The sequence below is a fragment of the Canis lupus genome, chromosome 4, assembly GCF_011100685.1.
Source record: "Canis lupus familiaris isolate Mischka breed German Shepherd chromosome 4, alternate assembly UU_Cfam_GSD_1.0, whole genome shotgun sequence".
In the NCBI taxonomy this organism is placed as follows: domain Eukaryota; kingdom Metazoa; phylum Chordata; class Mammalia; order Carnivora; family Canidae; genus Canis; species Canis lupus.
The window spans coordinates 25,163,706-25,187,302 of record NC_049225.1 but is presented as its reverse complement, the minus strand read 5'-3'; the positions used below and the strand labels follow the sequence as shown (position 1 = coordinate 25,187,302).

At 37.6% G+C, this 23,597-nt stretch overlaps 1 protein-coding gene and 1 long non-coding RNA gene across 5 annotated transcripts in view; one reads left to right on the top strand and one right to left on the bottom strand.

Annotated features, from left to right (window-relative positions):
• VCL (vinculin) overlaps positions 1-23,597 on the bottom strand; it is a 114,944-nt gene that overhangs the window by 65,003 nt on the left and 26,344 nt on the right. For all 4 annotated transcript variants that reach the window (XM_038534409.1, XM_038534411.1, XM_038534410.1 and 1 more), the window contains exon 2: positions 9,503-9,573. In XM_038534409.1, the coding sequence (XP_038390337.1) occupies positions 9,503-9,573 (71 nt within the window). The remainder of the gene's footprint in view (positions 1-9,502; positions 9,574-23,597) is intronic.
• On the top strand, positions 14,814-16,294 carry LOC111095490. Its single transcript, XR_005357969.1, has 3 exons — positions 14,814-14,985; positions 15,113-15,213; positions 16,179-16,294. It is a non-coding gene; the product is annotated as an uncharacterized LOC111095490 (long non-coding RNA).

The following is a 23,597-nucleotide window of genomic DNA, read 5'->3' as shown; positions in this document are numbered from 1 at the left end:
TGCATTATCATCTAAATAGATACAGAAAGAGCTTTAAATAAAAACAAGCAATCATGTTTTGTTCAGTTTTTTTAAAGACCTTACCATAGGAGACATTAAATTAAGGGAAAATTCTATCTGAGAAAAGTTTAAAAAGAAACTGACTTTATTTGAAGAAGAGGACTGAGAAAAAAAGACTGAGAAGCTAAGGAAGGAAGCTAATAATCACCAAAAGTCTTCCCCTTCCGCTCCCCCCAGGTACTTGCACATACATTTTCTCATTCATTTAAGCCTTTGCACATATATTATCTCACTCATTTAAGCCTCACAGTAACTATTATGTTATAAAAAGTTCTCATAATGAAGAGAGAAGGGAGTCTTGGCATACTGGAATGAGAACAGCCTGGGAGTTAGTGCAGGGTTTGAATCCTGCCTCTGTCACTGACGTACTGGAAGACTTGGCAACAAGTTCCTGAGCTTCTCTGGGTCTTAGCTTCCTCAACTGCAAGATGAGGTGAATCAAAGAATACAACTCAAAGTACCCAGTTCACCAAAAATATTCAAGAAATGGAGCTATTTTTGTAAGGTTCTTTCGCTGTAGTAAGGAAAGAAGAATAAAGATTTTAAACAGATGAGGGGAAAATTTTAATCTTGAGAATTTCTTGATTTGGGACTTGACCTATACAGGAACAGTAAAGATAATAGTTAAGGGAATATTTGTGTCTAATTATTTATAGTGTTTCTGTTTGAGGCAGTAAGGTGGACGTGCCCAATGACCTCCATTCCTCTATAAAATAAAGCAGTTGGAGTAAATAATCTCAAGGATTCCTTTTAACATTGAAATGTTACAACTTTAACTTCTTTACAGTTTAAGGGTTATAAGACACTGCCATACATTACAAATTACATCCGTAATATCCCTTCGGTGGGAAATGCTTAGGAAAAGTATAAATTGTTATCCTCGAAGAATGGTATAAAATTAGCACTGCCTGAGAGAAAAGGATGGACTATATGACTTCATGGAAGGTCAGATTGTGGAAAGAACATGGGGCAGCCCAGGTGGCTCAGTGATTTGGCGCCGCCTTCAGCCCAGGGTGTGATCCTGGAGACCTGGGATCGAGTCCCACATTGGACTCCCTGCATGGAGCCTGCTTCTCCCTCTGCCTGTGTCTCTGCCTCTCTCTCTCTCTGTCTCTATGAATAAATAAATAAAATCTTAAAAAAAAAAAAAAAAAAAAAAGAACAAGGACCCAGAAGTCTGACCTTCATAGAAGGTCAGATTGTGGAAAGTACATGGACTCAGAAGTTATCCAGTATTTGGCTATGAATTATGAACATGGACTTGGAAGTCATGAGACTACCAACAGGAAACATGTCCTGCCACATACAAACAGAGTCGACCTTGGGTGAGTTTTTTACCTGTAGAATTAATTTATCAATACCGTGACGCTGATGTTCTCAGAAAATGAAAATATGTAAGTACTTGGCCCAATAATATGCACTTGATAAATGTGTGTTCCCTTGGTCCCTTGAGTTCCTTTCAATCATATGATTTGGATTACTCTGTAGAAATAGAAACCAAAGTATTACACGTTTAAAGTTTTGTTTATTTCTTAATCATAAAGAGTATACAAAGTAAACCTAGGATCAAATCCCTACCAAATTGTTGAGAACTCCTCTGCAAATTAGTAATAGTGACTCAGAGTTTATTACTGAGAAGACTTAAAATATAAATCATTTTTGTTTGAGAAAGTCTGTGAAAAACAGTAGTTCCCAATTATGTTTAATGTAGCAAGTTCAAAGGTGAACTATTTAAAGTTTGAGTGTTTGCTCTAGGTCAAAAATGCAGCAAGTCAGCCAGCAGATGTGAATAATTGTCTCACAGAACCTTGGCCATCTATGTTGAAACAAAAATCTTTTCTTAAATAGCAATGGAAAGGATCACAAAAAACTCAAGTTAAAATATAAAACATTAGAATCACACCAGATAAGCAAAGTGCATTGAAGGGTATGATCAAAGAATTAATTATAAAAGGAGATATTCTGGGCTCTTTGACTGAAAAGAGTGTTTAAAAATATAAATCTCACCACAGATGATTTTGAGTGGTCAAGATCATAAGCAAAGAAAAAGCCAAATATAAGGGCTGGTGATCCAAAAATAGGACACTACTACTTTAGGTCTAAAGAGATCTAAATTTAGCATTAAGCATGTATCAACTCTTTTCAAACTTCCCTGTAGTACATGAACATCAATCAAGGTAAAATTGTACAAATATTAGTGCAATTGGGCTTGACTAATGAAGTTTAAGAGTTAAAAGAAGGCAATTTTCTAGGAAATATGATTAATGCTAATCATGCAGATTGTTAATAGTATATAAACCCTTTCACATAGTGTTTTAGGAACATTCTTTTATTCAACAGGCCTAGACATTACAATATGTTTCAAAAATAATACAAGCTGGTGAATCAACCCAAGTTTTGATGATTTCAAGCAGATTGTTCATAACAGCACTGAACAGAAAGTGGCAACAGTTTGCAGTTCGAAATGAAACTATCATTTGCCTGCCAACAGACAAAGCCACTGATGCCCTTTTTAAGGAGTTCATACCACAAGACCACCTCCCAAGTGACACAAGTGACATTCAGATACTGAACACCCTTGGATAGGGTCCAAAAACTGTCTTCCTCTTCATTTCCACTCCACTGCAGAAATAATAATGAAATGCCATTGTACACTACAACAGCAATTTTTCCAAGGCAAATAAAATAGTTTGCCATAAACATTTTTTACCTGTAAGGAATCCATCTGAAATAAATCAACACTGACAGAAAATGAATCTGATAGGTTCATATAGTTCACTCTCCTTCACTAGCACCTATTCTTCATCCAGTATTTGGCTATGAATTACGAAAAATCACTTTCAGCTTGTCATCTTACTGCTCAAAAGCTGCAAAGCTTCTCTGCTGCCCAACTCCAAATTCCTCTGCCTGCTTCCAAAGGCCTTTATCACCTAGCAGAACTTACCTTGGCTTAGATCCTACCACTCCTAACACGACCATCCCTCTCCTCAGAGGCCCCATGTTTCCTATAGTTCATTCCACCTGGAGTTTTTCCCTTTCCCCCACATCTATCTTCCCAAGTCCCACGTCCTACTTGCAGCCTCTTTCTACTATTCCTACCTACAATGATAGCACTTTCTCTGAATTCCTATTTTTTAAAAAAGGATTTTATTTATTTATTTGACAGGGAGGAGAGAGAGAGAGCAGGTGCGCGCAGGAGCACAAGCAGGGGGGTAGTGGCAAAGGGAGAGGGAGAAGGAAGCCCCCCTGGGGAGCAGGGAGCCCCATGGGGTCTCAATCACAGCACCCTGGGATCATGATCTGAGCTGAAGGCATACGCTTAACCCACTGAACCACCCAGGTGCCCCTCTGAATACCTATTACACAGTGAATGTCAGTCTGCATTACAGCTCTTATTTATTTCAGAGAGAGAGAGTGTGCCTGCACAAGGGGGGAGGGGGGAGGGAGGGCAGAGGGAGAGAGAAACGCAAGTAGACTCCTCACTAAGCACAAGCCTGACATCAAGCTCAATCTTACAACCCTGAGATCAGACCTAGCCAAAACCAAGAGTCAGACACTTAACTGACTGTGTTATCCAGGTGTCCCTCAACATTACAGCTCTTTAAAAATTCTTTTTTTTTTTTTTAATAATTTTTTTTAAATTTATTTATGATAGGCACACAGTGAGAGAGAGAGAGAGGCAGAGACACAGGCAGAGGGAGAAGCAGGCTCCATGCACCGGGAGCCCAATGTGGGATTCGATCCCAGGTCTCCAGGATCGCGCCCTGGGCCAAAGGCAGGCGCCAAACCGCTGCGCCACCCAGGGATCCCTCTTTAAAAATTCTTAAAGCATTTTCTTAGTCTAAAAAAAAAATTTTTTTTTAAGCAATCTCTATACCTAACATGGGGCTCAAACTCACAACCCTGAGATCAAGAGTTGCATGCTCTACCAACTGAGCCAGCCAGGCACCCCCTTCTTAAAGCATTTTTTAAAAATTTCTCTACAGCAGAAATTTGTTCCATCATGATACACAGAGGAATAAAACCCACATGTAAGACACCCCCCCCATGGGTATATCTGGGATTATGCACAATTTCCAGGCATAACAGCTATAATTCCATTATTATCAATTCTACTAAAAAAAAAAAGCATAATATAAAGGAAGTGAATATATTATACCTCAATAAAGACTAAAGAAAAAAAAAACAATTACCTAGTAAGTGGAAATGAGAGGGATGTTATACATGTGATTTTGAATATGCTCAATTTACTTTAAAAAAGCATTTGCAAATTTTGGCATGTTATTACTACTAATAAATAACTTATAATACATCTTACAAGTGGTCATTCATACTACACTGGTAAGAACTGCCATTCTATGTAGCACTTAGTGTGCTAGACATAGTAGAAGGTAATCAATAAATACTTAATTAACCAACTAGTGTGTCTAGCCCATTTATCAATCAATTACACATAAATATTACTGCTGCTGCTGCCTGATAATGATTGACAATAATGCAAAATACTCTTCTGCTGACAGTCTCTAAAAGAACAAACTATTTCCTACCAAGAAAACCTAACCAATATTATGCAAATCTAACCAAAATTATAACAGTACAGCATGACCGTTACACTCCTGAAGTTTATGAAGATTGAGACAGTTTCTGTGGCAATCAGCATGTAACCCTACACCTCCTGTGCAACAGTGTGGCTATTACAATCTGGGGTAAAATTAGTAAATTGTAAACTCTATCTCATAGGGCGGTTAAAGATCAGATAACTTTTGTTCCACCCAAGAGAAAGGTTTTCTGTAACAATGCAAATTTTGCTCTATATTAAAAAGTTCTCACTTTTACAATAAGGAATTGCCCAAGCATTTGAAGTCGCAAACTGAACATTATAACTCAAATATATAATTTTTAATTGATATTAAACCCATTCTCCAATATATCAACATGTCCTTAATGACCACCAGTCCCTCAAATAGACTGACTTGATTCTGACAACCCTCAAATCCTAAAAATGTCAAAAATCCTGAAAATATATCTTTCCCTGAATAATCTCTAAACATATATCAGATTGCTTTAGTATAAATCTGTCTACAGACCAGAAGTGTTCTGTTTTCTCTAGTTCTGACATTCTAACATTCTAGGAGTAGAAATTCATCTAAGAATACATTTTTAAAATACATTTTATTCTTTAGTGTTACCTAAGCAGACACTATTCAGAAGTCCTTGTAAAAGTGGGTGACAGAGGAAGCTCTGTCATGCCCTGGAAACCTCCAAACATCAACCAAACAGCCCAAAAGAATGTCCTACTCAACAGTTCCAAGGATGTCATTAATTGCTTCCATCTGTTTCCCTCTCTGTCCCCTCCCCCTCAAGTCAAAGCATCTACTAAAGTTATTTTCTGCTTCATTTTGCACTCTAAAGAAAAGCATGAAGAGCCATGTTTTAAATTGTGGAATATTTGCTTCCCCTCCCCCCCCAAATTTGTTTGACAATCACAACCATGTTATGTGTACTCTATCCTATTTTCCTTTTTTTTTTTTTTAAGATTTTATTTATTTATTTGAGAGAGAGAATACCAGCAGGGAGAGTAGCACGCTGAAGGAGAGGGAGAAGCAGACTCCCCCCCCCTCCCCCCCCCCCCCAGTGAGCAAGGAGCCTGACAGGGGCTCTATCACACTGGGATCATGACCTGAGCCAAAAGCAGATGCTTAACCAGCTGAGCCACGCAGGTGCACCCTCCCCCCCATTTTCAAATAATATATTAAGTCATGTTACCTTTTAAACATTGTTCAGTAAATTATTCAGTTGATCATAACATGGTGTCTTTTCCTGATTCCCCATGAAGACCAGGGTTTTTCCCCGGTTCGAATGGTCTCACCTATTGATGATCCTTACACAAATCCACTGTTTAAAATTGCATAATTTTATTATGCATAATTAAAATTGGATAATTATGACCTTCTAATTCTGTCATTAATTCCACATTTGTTGGTTGGAATTCCCCTCACCAACTAGGGTTATTAGACTACCCTGAGATAAAGTCTGTACAAGGAAGGCAAGATAGCTACAATTTTGGAGGGGGGGTGCGGGGGATGACAACTTTTAACATCGATTTCCTTAGCGACTTTTTTTTTTTTTAAGATTTTTATTTATTCATGAGAGACACAAAGAGAGAGGCAGAGACATAGGGAGAGGGAGAAACAGACTCTCTGCAAGGAGCCTGATGCAGGACTCGATCCTGGACCCTGGGATCATGACCTGAGCCAAAGACACTCAATCACTGAGCTACCCAGGTGCCCCCACCCTTAGCAACTTTCAAATATACAATACAGTATCATGAACTATAGTTACTACACTGTATATTACATCTCCAGGATTTATTTATCTTATAACTGAAGTCTGTACCTTTTGACCACCTTCATTCACTTCCCCAAAATTCCTGTGTATGTAAATACATATATATACACATCCAAATATATATACACACACACATACAAACATACCACATTTTCTTTATTCATTCTCAGACGGACAGGTCATTTCCATGTCTTGGCTATTTTAAGTAATGTAATGCACATGGGAGTACAGATATCTTTTAGAGATAATGATTTTGTGTCCTTTGGGTAAATACACAAAAATGGAATTGCTGGATCATATGGTAGTTCTATTTTTAATTTTTCAGTCTCTGGAAAGGCAAGATAAATGCTCAAACCTTTTTCTTTAAATTACCAATTACCAATAAATGAATAAATATCCAATTCCCAGAGAAAGGGATTGGTGTCCTATTACCACCAAGAAAATCAATGAAGTTTTATTTTGTTTTAAAGTTACCTACTTTTTTGAAAATATTATCATGACTAAGCCACACTCCTTAATTTTTCTAAGTCCCCAAGAAAGCCTGTCAGAGCATATAGCATACTTCAAGGATATATCTCTGGGAATGAGCAGAAATGAGTTCCCTGAAGAAATTCATTTATCAGTCAAACGATATTCATAGACTTGAATGTGAGGGTTGAAAGGAACTTTCTACAGGGTCATGTAGTTCGAATACCCACCTACCTGATGTTGAAACCCCTTGTACATTATCTTACCACACTGTGTACCTTCCAGAGGTTGAGGGGCAAACAGGATAATAGCTACAGCTGTGTTTTTAATGTAGCATAAATATGTTTAACTATAGTGTTTAACTGACAGCATAGGACTCCTCTTAATATTATCATGGTGATGGAATGGCACATAAACAAAGTAGGCTTGGGAATCCCTGAGTGACTCAACGGTTTAGCGCCTGTCTTTGGCCCAGGGTGTGATCCTGGAGTCCCGGGATCAAGTCCCACTTCGGGCTCCTTGCATGGAGCCTGCTTCTCCCTCTGCCTGTGTCTCTGCCTCTTTCTGTGTGTGTCTTTCATGAATAAATAAATTTTAAAAATCTTAAAAAAAAAAAAAAAAAAAAACCAAAGTAGGCTCATATGGTTTAGAGCTGGGAGAAACCTTGGAGGTTACCAAGTCTAATGAAGGCAAGTCAGACACGATACTCCCACAAAACAAGCTCTACAGAAAACAGATGCTTCTGGCCCCTTACTTCCTAACACATGAACATTTTGCAGTATTAACAGAAACACCATTATGTAGAAGCACCCACTCAAGTAAGTTAGAAATAAGGAGACATCAATATGGGTGAAGTTTTGCATCTGTTCAATGAAAATAGAACATAAGGAGGATAAAAAATAAAGGAATACTTCTCTATTTAAAATTGTGTATGTAACATACATACAGAAAATTGTATAAAACATATGTATAACATAATGAATAATTATAAAACAACCACCCATGTAACTCAATACTTATATCAAGAGTTATATTACCATTTTATTTACTTGTGTATTTGTTTTTACATTATTACCATTTTAGAAGCCCCTGTGTGCCTCTCCCTGGCTACAACCCCCTTCCTTCCTCCCAGAGGTACCACTACCCTGACTTTTGCAATCATGATTTCCTTACTTATCTTTATTTTTTAACCACATAAGTAGGCATCTCTAAACAACATTGTTTATTTCTACATGTTTTCAGACTTTAATGAACTTTTTTTTTTTTTTTTAATGATAGTCACACACACAGAGAAAGAGAGAGAGAGAGGCAGAGACACAAGCAGAGGCTCCATGCACCGGGAGCCCGACATGGGATTCGATCCCGGGTCTCCAGGATCGCGCTCTGGGCCAAAGGCAGGCGCCAAACCGCTGCACCACCCAGGGATCCCTTTACAGACTTTAAATAAATGGGACTACCTACATATCTATCATTCATTTCTCTCAATTATTTTTGAGATTCATTCATTTTTCAATTAAGGTGAAATTTAAATAACATAAGATTAACCATTTTGAAGTAAAAATTCTAAATCCTTTTCATTCCTGATTAGTATTCCCATTTATGGCTATACCATCATTGCTTTCATCCATTCTACTATAAATATATCAGTAGGGTCATCATGAACAATGTTGATACCAATATTTTCATATATAGATCCCAGTGTACATGAACATAAGTTTTTCTAAGAATTGCCTGTCTTCTACTTTACAAACACCAAACTGTTTTCCAAAGTGCACCAATTCCTAATAGCAGTGTATAACAGTTAAAATTGCTCCACATCCTTATCAACAACTGATATTATCAGTTATAAATCAGATTAATTTAGGGGTTATAATAGAATAATTTGCACTGCTCTCATGACTAATGAGATACAGAACCTGGGCATAATTTCTTGGCCATTTGGATTTCCTCTCTTTTGAAGCACCTAATCAAATCCTTTGCCCTTCTTTTTGCAACTGAATAGGCTTATCTTACTCTTGTAGAGGTTCTACTTTCTTTCTTTTTTTTTTTTTTTTTTTTTGGTCATATGCATCAGCTTTTACAAGGACTGACTGTCATAGAACAAAGCCACTGAACAAAGACCATGTAATCAAAAACTTGATACAAGTTTTAACTAATGAAAAGTCATTATCTCTGGTTTTATTCAGGATAGGCAAAACACCTGCAAATTACTTGTAGGAGTTTGGGTGACATATAAGTATAACTTCAATTTAAAATGCTACTGAAATACACTGAAATTAATTTTTTAAAGTTTGTATCTACTTTATTCCCTTATCTCCAAGCAAAGGTGTTTAGCATATAAGTCTGATTCATGCCTGCTAAGGTCAGAATGTTTCTGAATCCTTTCCATTCCAGACAATGAAATTCAGAAGTCGTATTTTTATTAAAAATTATTATGTCAAAAATGCCTAACAGCAATGAATACAACCAACAGTAGGAAACCAGAGTGTTAAAAGATCAAAAGTTGAAATTACAATTGTAAGCACTTTTATATTACAAAAAAAGGTTGCTCCTGGAATCAGTTCATTTTCTTTCCTAATAAGAGGATTATTTTGTTTAGCAAGAGAAAAATGTTTTAATCACTCACTTAATAAATGCTGGTGGCATATCTCTCTTCAAAATCTGATCTTCGGTGGTTTGAACAGTCTCTTTTCCAACCTATAGGAGAAAAAGATTCACAATTTAGTAATAAATTCTCAGACTTTTAAAAACTATTACTTCAACATATTTCAGACCTATGCTTTATATATAATCTATCATTGGAGTTTCTGAATTCAAAGAAAATCTCTGGATTTTTGAAATTATCAAGATTGTTCCCATATATGCTTCCACAATAAACTTGGATAACAATATGGAGTACAAACATAATGTATTACCCTTTCTTCAGAGTAATTCATTTGAAGGCCCACTGAGCATAGTAAAAGAAAAAGAGACAAATTCATCACTGAGGGGTTTTTATAAGATTGTATTTATTTATTCATGAGAGATACAGAGAGAGAAGCAGAGACATAGGCAGAGGGAGAAGCAGGCTTCCTGCAGAAAGCCTAAGGCGGAACTCGATCCCAGGACCCCAGGATCACGACCTGAGCCAAAGGCAGACACTCAACCCCTTATCACTGAGATTTATATGTATATGTTTAGCTGACAAACTGCTATCTCTGTCTTTTTTTTAAAATATTTTATTTTTAAGTAATCTCTACACCCAATGTGGGGCTCAAACTCACAACCCCAAGATCAAGAGTCACATATTCAACAGACTGAGCCAACCAGGCAACCCTAAATCTCTATAACAATGCATGAAGTACATGAGTCAAGGTAAGTAGGCTAAAATGTCCATACAGGGGAAAAAAAAAAAACAGATGTTACTGGAACTGAAAAAAATATGAAGCAATTATGACACTGAAACTAGGAACCAAACATATGAAAATACACAATTTCACCAGTCATCAAGTAAATTCAAACTAAAACAACATGATTTTCCCCTAATTATAGAACAACTTTAAAAAATATATATATAATGCTGAATTCTACAATGGAATAGTTTTATACCCTTCTGGTGGCAATGTAAACTGGCAAACTCTCTTTGGAAAAGCATTTGCTAGTATAAATTAGGAAATATAAAAAATGTCCTATCTAGGAATTCCTCTAATGAGAATATACCCTGAAGTAATCATACCAAATGTGGTAATAACAATATTCACAAAAATATTCACTATCATGTTAGTTATAAAAGCTAAAATATTTTTTAAATAACTAATCCAACCATGAGGAACAGTTAATGGAATTAAGATATATCTTTAGATAGTGTACTATAGGGCCATTACAACAATAGTTATAAGGACTCAACACTACAAGAAAATGTTTATGCCATTACATTTCATTTAAAAGGAATAAAAATAATAAATACACCATGATTACAACAAACTGAAAAAACCCATATGCATGAAGTAAAACACTGAAAGAATACAAAACAAAATGTTAACAGTGGTTATAATGATACTTAGAAAATAGGATATACAGATACAGAATTTCCTAATTTTCCAAAATGTGAATATACAATTTTACAATTTAAGAAGTAATATTAAGGGGCACCTGGGTAGCTCAGTCAGTAAAGCATCTGCCTTTGGCTCAGCTCATGATCTCAGGGTCCTGGGATAGAGCCCCATGTCAGTGTCTCTGCTCAGCGGGTAATGTGCTTCTCCCTCTCCCTCTGCCTCCTCCCCATTGCTCACGCTCTGTCCCTCTCTCTCTCTCTCAAATAAATAAATAAAATCTAAAAAAAAAAAAAGGTTACATTAAAATGTTACTCTGGGCTATTTAGATGTAATTATTTCTTACCTAACAACTATGGTAATTATGTCATTTCATATAAATCTTCCAAATAGTAATAGCTAAAAACATAAAACTATATCAAAATACTAAAAGTCACACTAACCAGATTGTATATATGTGCACATGTATTTATTATACCACAAAAGATACACTCACTTTCTTCAAGATTATTCCTATGGAGGGCTTGGATGTCAATTTTTCTTTCATTATAGTTATATGACATATTCTAAAGTACTCTAAAAGAGGTAAACTTGAATATACTAAATGATGAAATTCAATATAAATATAAATATAAAGTAAAGCTATGTAAAAGTGCTAAATCGTAAATATAAACCACAGTTTAATATAGAAATCAGTGAAACTTTTTAAAGCCTAAAATGGAAAGTATCTCAGCCCTACTATTTAACCATTTAACTCTTGATTGAGTTTAAAGAAGAAAAACGAGTAAGAAAAATCCCTAAGTGCACACAGTAAATCAGCTAAAGAAAATAATACAATAAATTATTCTCAGGGAATACAAGTCATGCATAAGTTAATGAATACAAGTGTTTTCTCTCAAGTTAATAGCTCAGAAAAAAGCAAAACACATATACCACTGTGTAATAGCCAGTGCTTTCGTAGACAATAGACTGTCTGTATCATAATAAAAGCCTTTCAAATCAGCAGCTGGTTCTCTAGAGTTTTTCAGATCAAAACATGACAGAGTATTTCCAGATGTATTGTTCACTATATTTTCCAACTAAAATCAACCATTCAAAAAGCTGTGGGCCATGATTCCATGAAGTAAAAAAATGAAGTTCAACAATAAAGTCACTAGTTCATACTAGTATCAAGGGCTTAGAAGGATATTCACATTTAGACACATGGAGATTTATTTTACACACACAGAGAAAGAGACAAGGACAGAGACAGAGCAAGGGAAGAAGAGGAGAGAGTTCTTCTTCTTATATCTCCTTTAGAAAACATTCAGTTATTTAGCATTATTAAACATTTATTGAGTACAACTACATAAGCCAGGCACTGTTCTAGGTACTGAGGGTACAGCCTGAGTATCCTGCCCTCATGGAACTTATATTCTAGTAGTAGATAGAGAATATACAAGTAAATAAATAAATCAACAAAATCATCCCAGATAATGGTTAAGAATGACGCCATGAAGAGTATGGGGTAGGAGTAAAAGGAGCCTACTTCAAAAAGAGTGGCTAAAGAAGGCTTCTCTGAGGAAGTAATACTGGAGTTGAGAATGAAGCTGAGAAGAAACCATTCATGGAAGAGCCAGGAAAAAACACTCCAGAGGAAGAAAAAAGAAAAAGACCCTATGGCAGGGAAAGCTGAGTATATTCAAGGAAGCTGAAGGAGGCCAGAGTGGCTAAAGCTCAGTGAAGGGAGGTATGGTGATAAGGTTGGATAAGAAGGCAAGGGCCAGATCACAGAGAGCCTTTTGGGCCAGGTTAAGATGTGTGGAATCCTTTCTAAATACAGTAAAAAGCAGGAGTGCTAAACAGGAGATTGAAATGATCTGATTTTGTTTTTCAGAAGTCATTTGGCCCGTTCTACTGCAAAGTGAGCTTAGCAGGCAAGGGGAAGCAGGGTGACCAGTAAGGAGGCTATTGCAGTCATCCAGGGGAGAGAGGGCAGAGACTTAAGACATGAAAGTGGAAATGGGGAATTCATTCTTTTGGAGTAAGAGGTAATAGGATGTTCTCTTAGACTGGGAGGAGCAAGGGATGGGGAGTAGACCGAGGGGACAAAAATCAGAAATGACTCCTAGATCAATTCAATGAAAGGTCTTCGAAGGCAGCAATGCTAGAAGGTTGATATATGGCAAAGATTTATCATCAAAAAATAAAACAATCATGAGTACACCCAACCAAATCCTTAAAAACATTTTTGCAAAGAGCCAATCTTCTGACCCTGGTGGAGATACTTACTAAAGAATGAATTTTATGTAATTATTTTATGTCTCCTTTTTTGAGGCTAGGGGTAGATGGGGGAAAAAAATAGATAATAAAAATATACTCAAGGGTGGGCAACTGGATGGATCACTCAGTTAAGCATCTGCCTTGGACTCGGGTCATGATCTCCAGGGTCTGGAATGGAGCCCCAAAGCAATATTGGGTTTCCTGCTCAGCAGGGAGTCCGCTTCTCCCTCTCCCTTTGTCCCTCCCCCTTCTCTCAAATAAATAAATAAAATCTTAAAATAAAAAAAAAAAACACTCAAAGACTACTTATTCAGAAGCTATTTTTAAGTATTTAAATGATAGGCACTAAATTTGACTCACTATTCTAAGCTACATTCATACTTATGGTGATAATATCCACAATCACTCCAATCTTTAGTACATTCAGTCCAGAATTAAGTTAGGTACAGTAAATAAATGATCCCATTTTTAAGGCACAATGCATAAAGCATGACTATGTAGAATGAATGTCATTTCACTTGAGGAATTGATTTTTAGCAATGCTGTCCAATATGAACTTTCTTTTATGATAGAAATGTTCTATTTAAACTGTCTTACCCAATACAGTAGGCATGAGTCACGTGTGGCTATTGAGCACTTGGATATGGCTAGTGCAACTGAAGAACTGAATTATTACTTATTTAATTTTAATTAATCTTAATTTTCTAAATTAAGATTTTATTTTTCTTTTACAGCATTTTAGGTTCATAGCAAAACTGAGGGGAAGATATAGACATTTCCCAAACACTCCCTGCTCCCTACAACAACAGCCTCCCTCAATAACAGCCCCTGCCAGAGAAGTACATTTGTTATTACCAGTAAACCCACCACCAATGGTGGTGATTATGATTACATCATAATCACCCAAAACCCACAGTTTACAGGACAGTTCACTCTTGGTGTGGTACATTCTATGGGTTTGACAAATCCATAAGGACATGTATCCATCATTATGGTATCATATAGGGAACTGTGCTAAAAATCCAGTGCTCTGGCTATTCATCCCTCCCAGTCCCCAAATCCCTGGCAACCACGGATATTTTTCACTGTCTCCACAGTTTTACCTTTCCCAGAATATCATATGTCAGAATCACCCAGGATATAGACTTTACAGATTGGCTTCTTTCAATTAATTTTAATTTAAATTGCTACATGTGGCTAGTGGCTACTATATTGCACAGCTCAGGTCTGTGGTACTTTCCCTGTCTCCTAAAACTAGCCTTCCTGCCTCCAGACTTCTTTCTTCTAATTTACTCTTCACACAGCTGCTAGATTAACTTTCATTTTTGTCTATGCTACATGGTCTCTTCACAGAAGAAAGGAGGTGGGCCTGGAAAGGCAGGGGTTGCCAGATGGATAAGGGAGGGATCAGAGAGCAAACCAGAAAGGAGGAAATCGGCAAAGGCTCAGATATATTTGAGCACATGGTGGACTAGACAAGAAAAACAGGCTAGTATGGTCTAGCAAAAGAAATGAGGCTAGAAAGGAAAGCTCCAGTCACCCTGGGAAAGGCTTTGTACACCAAGGAAAAGCAGAGAGGATTATGTAACTTAACCTACCTATTTATTCAAAGGTTGTCATCCTCTGTTCTAGATCTTTCCAATTCAGTGTTCCATCACTGAAGGATCGATTCAAGAAGTTCCAAAGAAGCCAGTTTCTAAAGATATGCAGGACCAGAAAGGCATCTTCTATTTATGATCAACTGGCAAAGTCTATCTAGGAGAGCCAAGACACAGCTTCACATTTTTAAGCCATCAACCAGGAAACGACAGGAAATGTATTTTCCACCTCCTTCCCCACACTATCTAAACAGTAACAGCTTTTTTAGCACCCATCTTTTCCAAATAAAAAGAGTAGAACAATTAAGAAGGGGATTAATTCACAATATGTTCTTTGTTAACTAGCGGGAATTGTCATGGCTTGCAGAAAAACACACTCCTGGAGGTCAGCCTTAGAATGGAGAAGTATATGATTCCTAATACAGGTCACACTTGCAAATAAGCAGGTCAGTAATAATCTTTTTTTTTTAAGAGTTTATATATTTATTTTAAAGAGGTTGGGGGACAGAGCGTGAGCAGGGGGTAGAACAAGCTGATTCTACGAGCACAGAGCACAGAGCCCGCCCCCAGGTCAATCCCATGACCAGAGATTATGGCCCCAAAATATAAACCCAAGAATCAACCAGAGCGGAAGTCAAGAGTCCAATGCCTAACTAACTAAACTATCCAGGCTCCCCTGGTCAGTAATAATTTTAACAAATATTTCTCGAACCTGTGGGGCACCAGTCACCAAACACTTGACTAGTTAACCCAAATGTTTTTGCTACATACATGTTAAGAGCACACACACAGGAATCTGGTGACTTGGTTTCCAGTTCCAGCTTAGCTAATAATGGTCATGTGACCTCAAATAAATCATATAATTACTCAAATATTTCTTCTAAGCTATGTGATCTCTTTAGGTATCTCCATACTTATCTACTGCAGGTTGGCCAAATTCCCTTTTGGCTCTCTGATAAAGGAAATTTACCTTTATCTTCTCTACCTTAAATCCTTCTTTATGACCTCAAATTCTTTTTAGAACAAGTCAAGGTATGAAACGATTAACAAATACAAAATTTAAAAGCTCTCATTTCCTGTATATTTTATCTATATGCTTTATGATTGTGAGAATAAAGCAGATTCCTGATTTTCCAACCTTAAAATAAATTTTATTCCCTCTGAAAAGAGACCCATTGTTAAAGGGTTTAAAAAAGAAGGGCAGAAAAAAGAATGACAAATAGGTCCTAGTTGGAGTCTAAGTTCTGAGCAGGTTTTTCTGGTCAGCACTTATTTCAAAACAACCCTTCAGAGTAATCTAACTTTATAGTAAATATATTTTATTACCTCAAAGCTTTATTCCACTGCAGAAATTCAGATTTGTTGGTCCTATTCACTGCTAAAACTATTTCTCTTTTATTTTCTTCTTCAGAGAATCGCCTCTAACTCATGAAGCCCAATTCTGCTCAATTCAATAAACAGGCAGTAAGTGCCAACTATGTGTCCGCTAGGTGGTGGGAAGAGAATGAGATAAGAAATAAAGCATCCTTAGATAAACTGAAATAATGGTAGTGAATGAGTAAGAGGCCTGGGGGCATTTTTAGGGGGCTTGGCAGGAAGCCCTGTTTCTTTTGAAGAGCTCTTACTTTGTTCAGTAGTTAATTTAAATATCTTTTGTTCAATATGTGACTTTAGTTCAAAATTCTATGTGAGAGGCCCTTTGTCTTCTGCTATTGTTATTATTACTCCTTTTATCACAATCGATTCAGTTTGGTTCTGTGATGTAGAGAGATTTGGTTTCACTCCAGAAAAAAAAAAAATAGCTTGGTTGGTTCAAGTCATTACCCAGACTAAAAAATATGTTAATGTAGATGTCTTAGCTAGACTAAGTATAAGAATACAGGAAGACAAAACACATCAGAGAGGACTTGTGTTACAGATTTGTACAGTATAAGTGGTATCTAAGGAACATTACATTTAAAGGATGCAGGGATATGATAATCAATACAAGTTTCTAATATTTGGACAAGAAGATGTAAATGATGAAAATGTAAGCCTAAGGAACAGTTAAAGTTACAGTAGGCCAGCTATGGAGCCAACTGAGGGAAACCAACTGATTGTGACCTGACAATCTGCCTGTACTTAGTTTGGCTCAAATCACTATTTCTACAGTGTAAGTATTAGGCTGATCAATCCATTATACTGAATGACCATCATGATATGCAGCTGCGTGCAGTAACACATCTGGGCCACAGAAGGATGTATGAGCCCACCATCAGCAACATTTTTGGTTGTTTCCTGCAGTGATGGACTTGTGATCCATCCACCCCCACTGTACCTTTTGCATCATTCACAGATGATATACTAGAGTCAGGTATTTAAAAATCCATATATCCTTGGGCAACCTGGGGGGCTCAGTGGTTTTGCGCCGCCTTAGGCCCAGGGCATCATCCCGGAGACCCAGGATCGAGTCCCACATCGGGCTCCTTGCATGGAGCCTGCTTCTCCCTCTGCCTGTGTCTCTGCCTCTCTCTCTCTCTCTCTCTCTCTCTCGCTCTCTCAAATAATAAAAATCTTTAAAAAAAATAAAAAATAAATATCCATATATCCAGAAAAAATAGGACTCTCTAACCTAGTCTGATTTCCAACTCATTCATTTAATCAAGAACTTATTGAGCACTTCCTATGTATACAACACTGTGTGTGATGGCAATACAAAAATAAGTGAGACACAGTCCTTGCCCTTCACAGAAAGATGACAAATGCTTAAATAAATCACCATAACACAGTGTAATGCATGCTGTAATACAGTTAAATCCAAGCTTCAGCTCTGTGTCAATGAGGTAGGAGAGGTTTCACAGAGGAAAAGAAACTTCAGAAAGGCTGATAACAGTTCTCCAAGTGTAATGGGATTTGGGGAAGGACAGCTTTCTAGTAATGGGGTAGCATATGTGAAGGCATATGTGAAGGCACCATCACTTCAGGGAACAGGGATCCACAGGGAAGAGGTATAGAGATGACAGGAAGTTGGAGAAGCAGAAAGAGACATTAGGGAGAGACTTGTATGAAGTGGGCTTAGACTTTATTCTCTAGGAAATGGAAAATTATTTAATGGTTCTAAGCAAAAGACATTATTAGCTTTGCATTTCAATAAGAAAAATTCAGCAGCAAAAGTGGACCAAAGATTTAAAAAACTACAATGACAAGTTCATGTGTTAGTGCATTTATTTGATCAAATATTTATATAACATACCATGTGCCAGGTATTTTAGACAGTAATGAAGAAAATACATGTGGCCCCTGACCTCACAGAGCTTAGTGTCTTTGTGAAAGACAAACTACTGATGAGCTAAAGCACCAGCAGTATGGATGGATATGAGGGCAGACTTAAGAGGTCTATCTACATGACACTCCATGTGGAGGGTAAGGGAGAAATCTAGAATGACTCCTAGCTTCCTGACTCAAATAGACTTGGGAAGAGAGGTAATACAGGAAGAGAAAACCAGATCTGGGAGGGAAACTAATTACTCCCTGTGGAGTGTTTAGATGGAGATAAGCAAATGTTCAATAAGCAACTGAAGAGATAATTCCTCAGTTTAGTTGCCTAGGCTGAAGAAACAGATGGCAGCTCATCCAAGAGCAAGCTGGTGAAAAGAGCTGAGAAGGAAATGTCTGAGAGCAATATGCAGGGAAAGGTAGAACTATGACATGAAAACAAAAAGAATCGTTTCAAGAATGTGAAAAACAGTCATCAGTGTCAACTGCCAGAGTCAATGGTTTCTAGTATATTCAAGAGAGCTGTGCAACCATCAATCAATTTTTGAACATTTTCATCACCCCATTAGTAGTCACTCCTTTCATTTATCCCCAACCCTTCTCCGGCCCCATCTAGCTATAATCAATCAGTAATTTACTTTGTCTTTCCATATTTGTCTATACATAACACAAATGGAATCACAGAGTATGACTTTTTTTGACTGGCTTCTTTCATGTTGGACCATACTATCAGTACTTCATTGCTTTTTATTCACAAATAATAACCATTGTACATTTATCCTACATTTTATCATTCATCAATTGGTAGACATTTGGATTATTTCCACTTTTTGGCTCTCATGAATAATGCTACTATAAACATTGGTGTACATGTTTTTGTGTGGATGTTTGTTTTCATTTCTCTTGGGTATATATCTAGAGGTAGAATTGCTGGATCACATGGTAACTCTGTGTTTAAATTCTTGAGGAACTGTCAGGATATTTTCCAAAGAGGCAGAGAGTACCACTGAACATTCCCACCAGCAATGAATGAGGGTTCCAATTTCTCCACATCCTCTGCTATATTATATTATCTCTTTTTTTTTTAATCATGGCCAGCCTATGCAGTGGTGTCTCATTGTAGTTTTGATGTGAATATCCCTGATGGCTAATGATGTTGAATATCCTTTTATGTGCCCCTTGACATTTGTATACCTTCTTCAGAGAAAATGTCTATTCAGATCATTTACCCATACTTTAATTATAATTTTAGTTCTGTGTCTTTTGCAAATACTTTCTCCCAGTCTATGTTGTCCTCACATTCTTGACAGTGTCCTTTGTGGCACAAAAGTTTTTCATTTTGATGACATTCAATTTGCCTATTTTTTTTTTAAGATTTTATTAATTTATTCATTAGAGACACAGAGGGAGAGAGAGACAGAGAGAGACAGAGAGAGACAGAGAGAGACAGAGAGAGACAGAGAGAGAGAGAGGCAGAGACATTGGCAGAGGGAGAAGCAGGTTCCACTCAGGGAGTCCGACATGGGACTCGATCCCAGGTCTCCAGGATCAGGCCCTGGGCTGAAGGCGGTGCTAAACTGCTGAGCCACCCGGGCTGCCTGCCTTTTTTTTTTTTTTTCTTTTGTGGATTGTGCTTTTTAGTATTGGGGCTAAGAAGGCTTTGCAGAACCAAGGTCATGAAGATCTACCCTGACATTTTATTCTGAGAATTTTAGTTTCAGCTCTTACATTTTAGGTCCAAAGTCCATTCGAAGTTTTGTGTGTGTGTGTGTGTGTGTGTGTGTGTGCACGCGCGCTGTAAGGAAAGGGTTACTACTTTGTTTAAATAGAAGAAAACCAACATGTTGATAGGCTGAAGGAAAGGAAGCCGGAAACAAGACATTGATTATGTAGCAACGTCTCTGAAGAGGCAGAGAAAGAACCTGGAGAACAGGTAAAGACTATTTACCAACAAGAAATCACCTCTTCTTTGAAGACAGGAGGTATGGTGAGATAAATGAGTGGAGTAGAGATTTTTTTTTAATTTTTTTTTAACTTTTATTTATTTATGATAGTCATAGAGAGAGAGAGGCAGAGACACAGGCAGAGGGAGAAGCAGGCTCCATGCACTGGGAGCCCGATGTGGGATTCGATCCCGGGTCTCCAGGATCGCGCCCTGGGCCAAAGGCAGGCACCAAACCGCTGCGCCACCCAGGGAAACCCTGGAGTAGAGATATTAATTGTAACTGTGGGGTCTATGATCTATCTCTCCTTGGGAATTTACAAAACATATTAGTTTATTTAAGGATCTAAGATAACCTTCAGTCAGGAAATCTGTTTAATTTCATTTAATCGACCACTTTCCAAATTTGTTATTTCTTAATACCTACTAACCTATGATGGAATTAGGATATGTAGGAAATACTTAGGGAAACAGTGATCTAGGACACAAGTTATAAACTAGTGGACTTTGTGCACCATTTGGACCAAGGGTAATTTTTGTTTTGGCCACTTTTTTTTTTTTTGAAATCAAGCAATTTCATAAAGATTTTGAAATATCAAAAGATTTGGCCACGTCAGATCTGCATTTCAGCAAAGAAACAATTTGCTAGAACCCAAATGTCCCATATAGAAAATATACTCTTTGCACCACTCCCATAATCTTCACGTCCAGACCATTTCACTCATTTATGTCACTTCTTGGTCCCTGTGGGTATCAGAGTTTATCGTTCCTACACTAGGCAATCCTCTTAGTGCCTATAAGAGAGTGAAAATTCCTGAAGCTACTCTTAGAAATTCCTTATCCAGAGCACCTGGGTGGCTCAGTCGGTTGAGTGTTTGCCTTTGACTCAGGTCATGATCCCAGGCTCCTGGGACTGAGCCCTGGATGGGAACTCAGCAGTAGTTACGCTAGTCTTATAATTACATAACTATCACATTTTCATTAACACTGGTGGGGAGGAAAAGATCATTGCATAATCTGAATAGAATCTTCAGCAGATGCTTCATGTACAGAACAAATTCCATTGAGGTTGGGGTCTGGACTATTCTTCCCTCATAGCCATGATACCCAGTGACTGACAAAGTGATAAAAGAAACAGTACCAACTAGGGAGCCTGCTTCTCCTCTGCCTCTGCCTGCCACTCCCCCTGCTTGTGCATACTCTCTTGCTCTCTGTCAAATAAATAAATAAATTCTTAAAAAAAAAAAAAAAGAGGGATCCCTGGGTGGCGCAGCGGTTTAGCGCCTGCCTTTGGCCCAGGGCGCGATCCTGGAGACCCGGGATCGAATCCCACGTCGGGCTCCCTGCATGGAGCCTGCTTCTCCCTCTGCCTGTGTCTCTGCCTCTCTCTCTCTCTCTCTGTGTGTGTGACTATCATAAATAAATAAAAATTTAAAAAAAAAAAAAAAAGAAAAAAGAAAAGAAAAATTCCTTATCCAAGCGCTCTAAATACTTTCTGTTATAAAAGTGCTCTTCTTGTAAGAGCTATATGAGAATGACCAAGAGAAGTACTTATGTTAAGAATGACAAAATGGTGGTGTATGGGCCAGGTGCAATCTACAGACCTACTTTGTTTGATCTGCACAGTATTTTTTAAATGGAAAATTTCACATTAAAAAGAAATCTAGATTTCTGGATTTTATTGGATATCAGGAAGATCTGGTAACACTAGGCTCTATTTCCATATGACAACAATGACTTGGAGATAGTAGCAGTTTTCTTCAATCAGGTCCTGAATTTTTTCAGTTTACCATGGTCCCTACCACTGCCCAATGTCCTCTAACTGGTCTGATTCACACATTTATCTACTTGGCCATTCAGGCATCTGAATTTGTATCACTAATTTAACAAAAGCACTCAGTTCTTAATTAGCACAGTGCAAGACTTCCAATATCATGAGGCAAGACTGGAGGCAAGACTTCCAATATCATGAGTGTCATGGGAAATTCCACTTATGCCTTGCTATCTCACTAATGAATTATCCCACTCTCCCCCAAATACATATACACAAAAAAAATTAACTGAGGGATCCCTGGGTGGCGCAGCAGTTTAGCGCCTGCCTTTGGCCCAGGGCGCGATCCTGGAGACCCGGGATCGAATCCCACGTCAGGCTCCCTGCATGGAGCCTGCTTCTCCCTCTGCCTGTGTCTCTGCCTCTCTCTCTCTGTCTCTCTCATGAATAAATAAATAAAATCTTTAAAAAAAAACTGAATTTAAATGTGCATCAATGGTAATACAATCACATGAGACAAACAGTAGAGGAACCATGTCAGTGGCAAGTCTTGTGTCAAGCAAGCTTATTTGCTGCAACCTACTTTCCTTAGAACTAGTGTTAAGTTGCCTTGGCGGCAGCTGCTTATTATAACCCAACATAAGATTGACTGTATCAATTAACGCTAGAAAAATGTTAGCAGAGCATCCTGCTCATCAGATTCCTATTTATGAAGATGCTGTGGGTAGGCTTCCAATTTGCAAATACTATAGTTCATTCTCTCCCTCAACTCAGGACTCCTCTGTACACTTCACAGTTACACTTATGCTCTGATGACCACTAATTTAGCTATAAAGCACGTCATCAGCACAGGAAAGTTCTCCCCACCACCCACTTTCTCCTGAGCCCCCTCAAATGAACATAAAATATGCTCCTTCCATTTCAGAGAATTGCAGAGTCAAAAAGAATTTGGCGATCTAATCCAAATGCATCACATCAGAAAGGAGGCTCACAGAGATAATTTCTCTAAGAAAGTTGCAAGACTTGAATGTGAATCCAAGCCTCTAGGCACCATTTCCCGTGGTTTTTTTTTTGTTTTGTTTTGTTTTTTTTCATTTCCCGTGTTTTCAAGTACACTCTCTAACTTGCTAACAAGACGTTAAATGACAAATATTCCTACATTCCTATTCATTTACAGCATACCAAATCCTACTTAAAGCGATTTATATTTTGTTTTGAAACATACAGAAACAAATACTACATCACATAAAGGTTTGCCAATTCTCACCCTTTAGTAACAGGAAAGCAAATAATAATTATGGGAAAATGAAAGGATTGTTTTCACTCAATCTGCTTTACTTCTTCTAATTTTTTTAGTTATTAAAAAGATTACTTAAATGGGAACTCAGTTGTAGTCACACCAGTCTTATAATTATGTAACTATAACATATTCATTAACACTGGTGGGGAGTAAAAGATCATTGCATGATCTGAATAGAATCTTCAGCAGATGCTTCATGTACAAGAACCTCCATTGAGGCTGGGTCTGCACTGTTCTTCCCTCACAGCCATGATATACAATGACTGACAAAGTATCAAAAAATAGTACTAACTAGGGTTGCCTGGATAACTCAGTTAAGTGACCAACTCTTGATTTCAGCCCAGGTGACCATCTCTCAGGGTCCTGGGATCCAGCCCTGCATCTGGCTTCAGCAGGGAGTCTGGGTGTCCCTCTCCCTCTGCCCCTCCCCCCACTCATGCTCTCTCACTCTCGCTCTCAAATAAAGGAATAAAATATTTTAAAATAAAAATTAAAAAGTGCCAACTAAAATAAGAAAAATAATAAAGAAAAATACGTTTAAAAAAAACATTTAATTCTACCA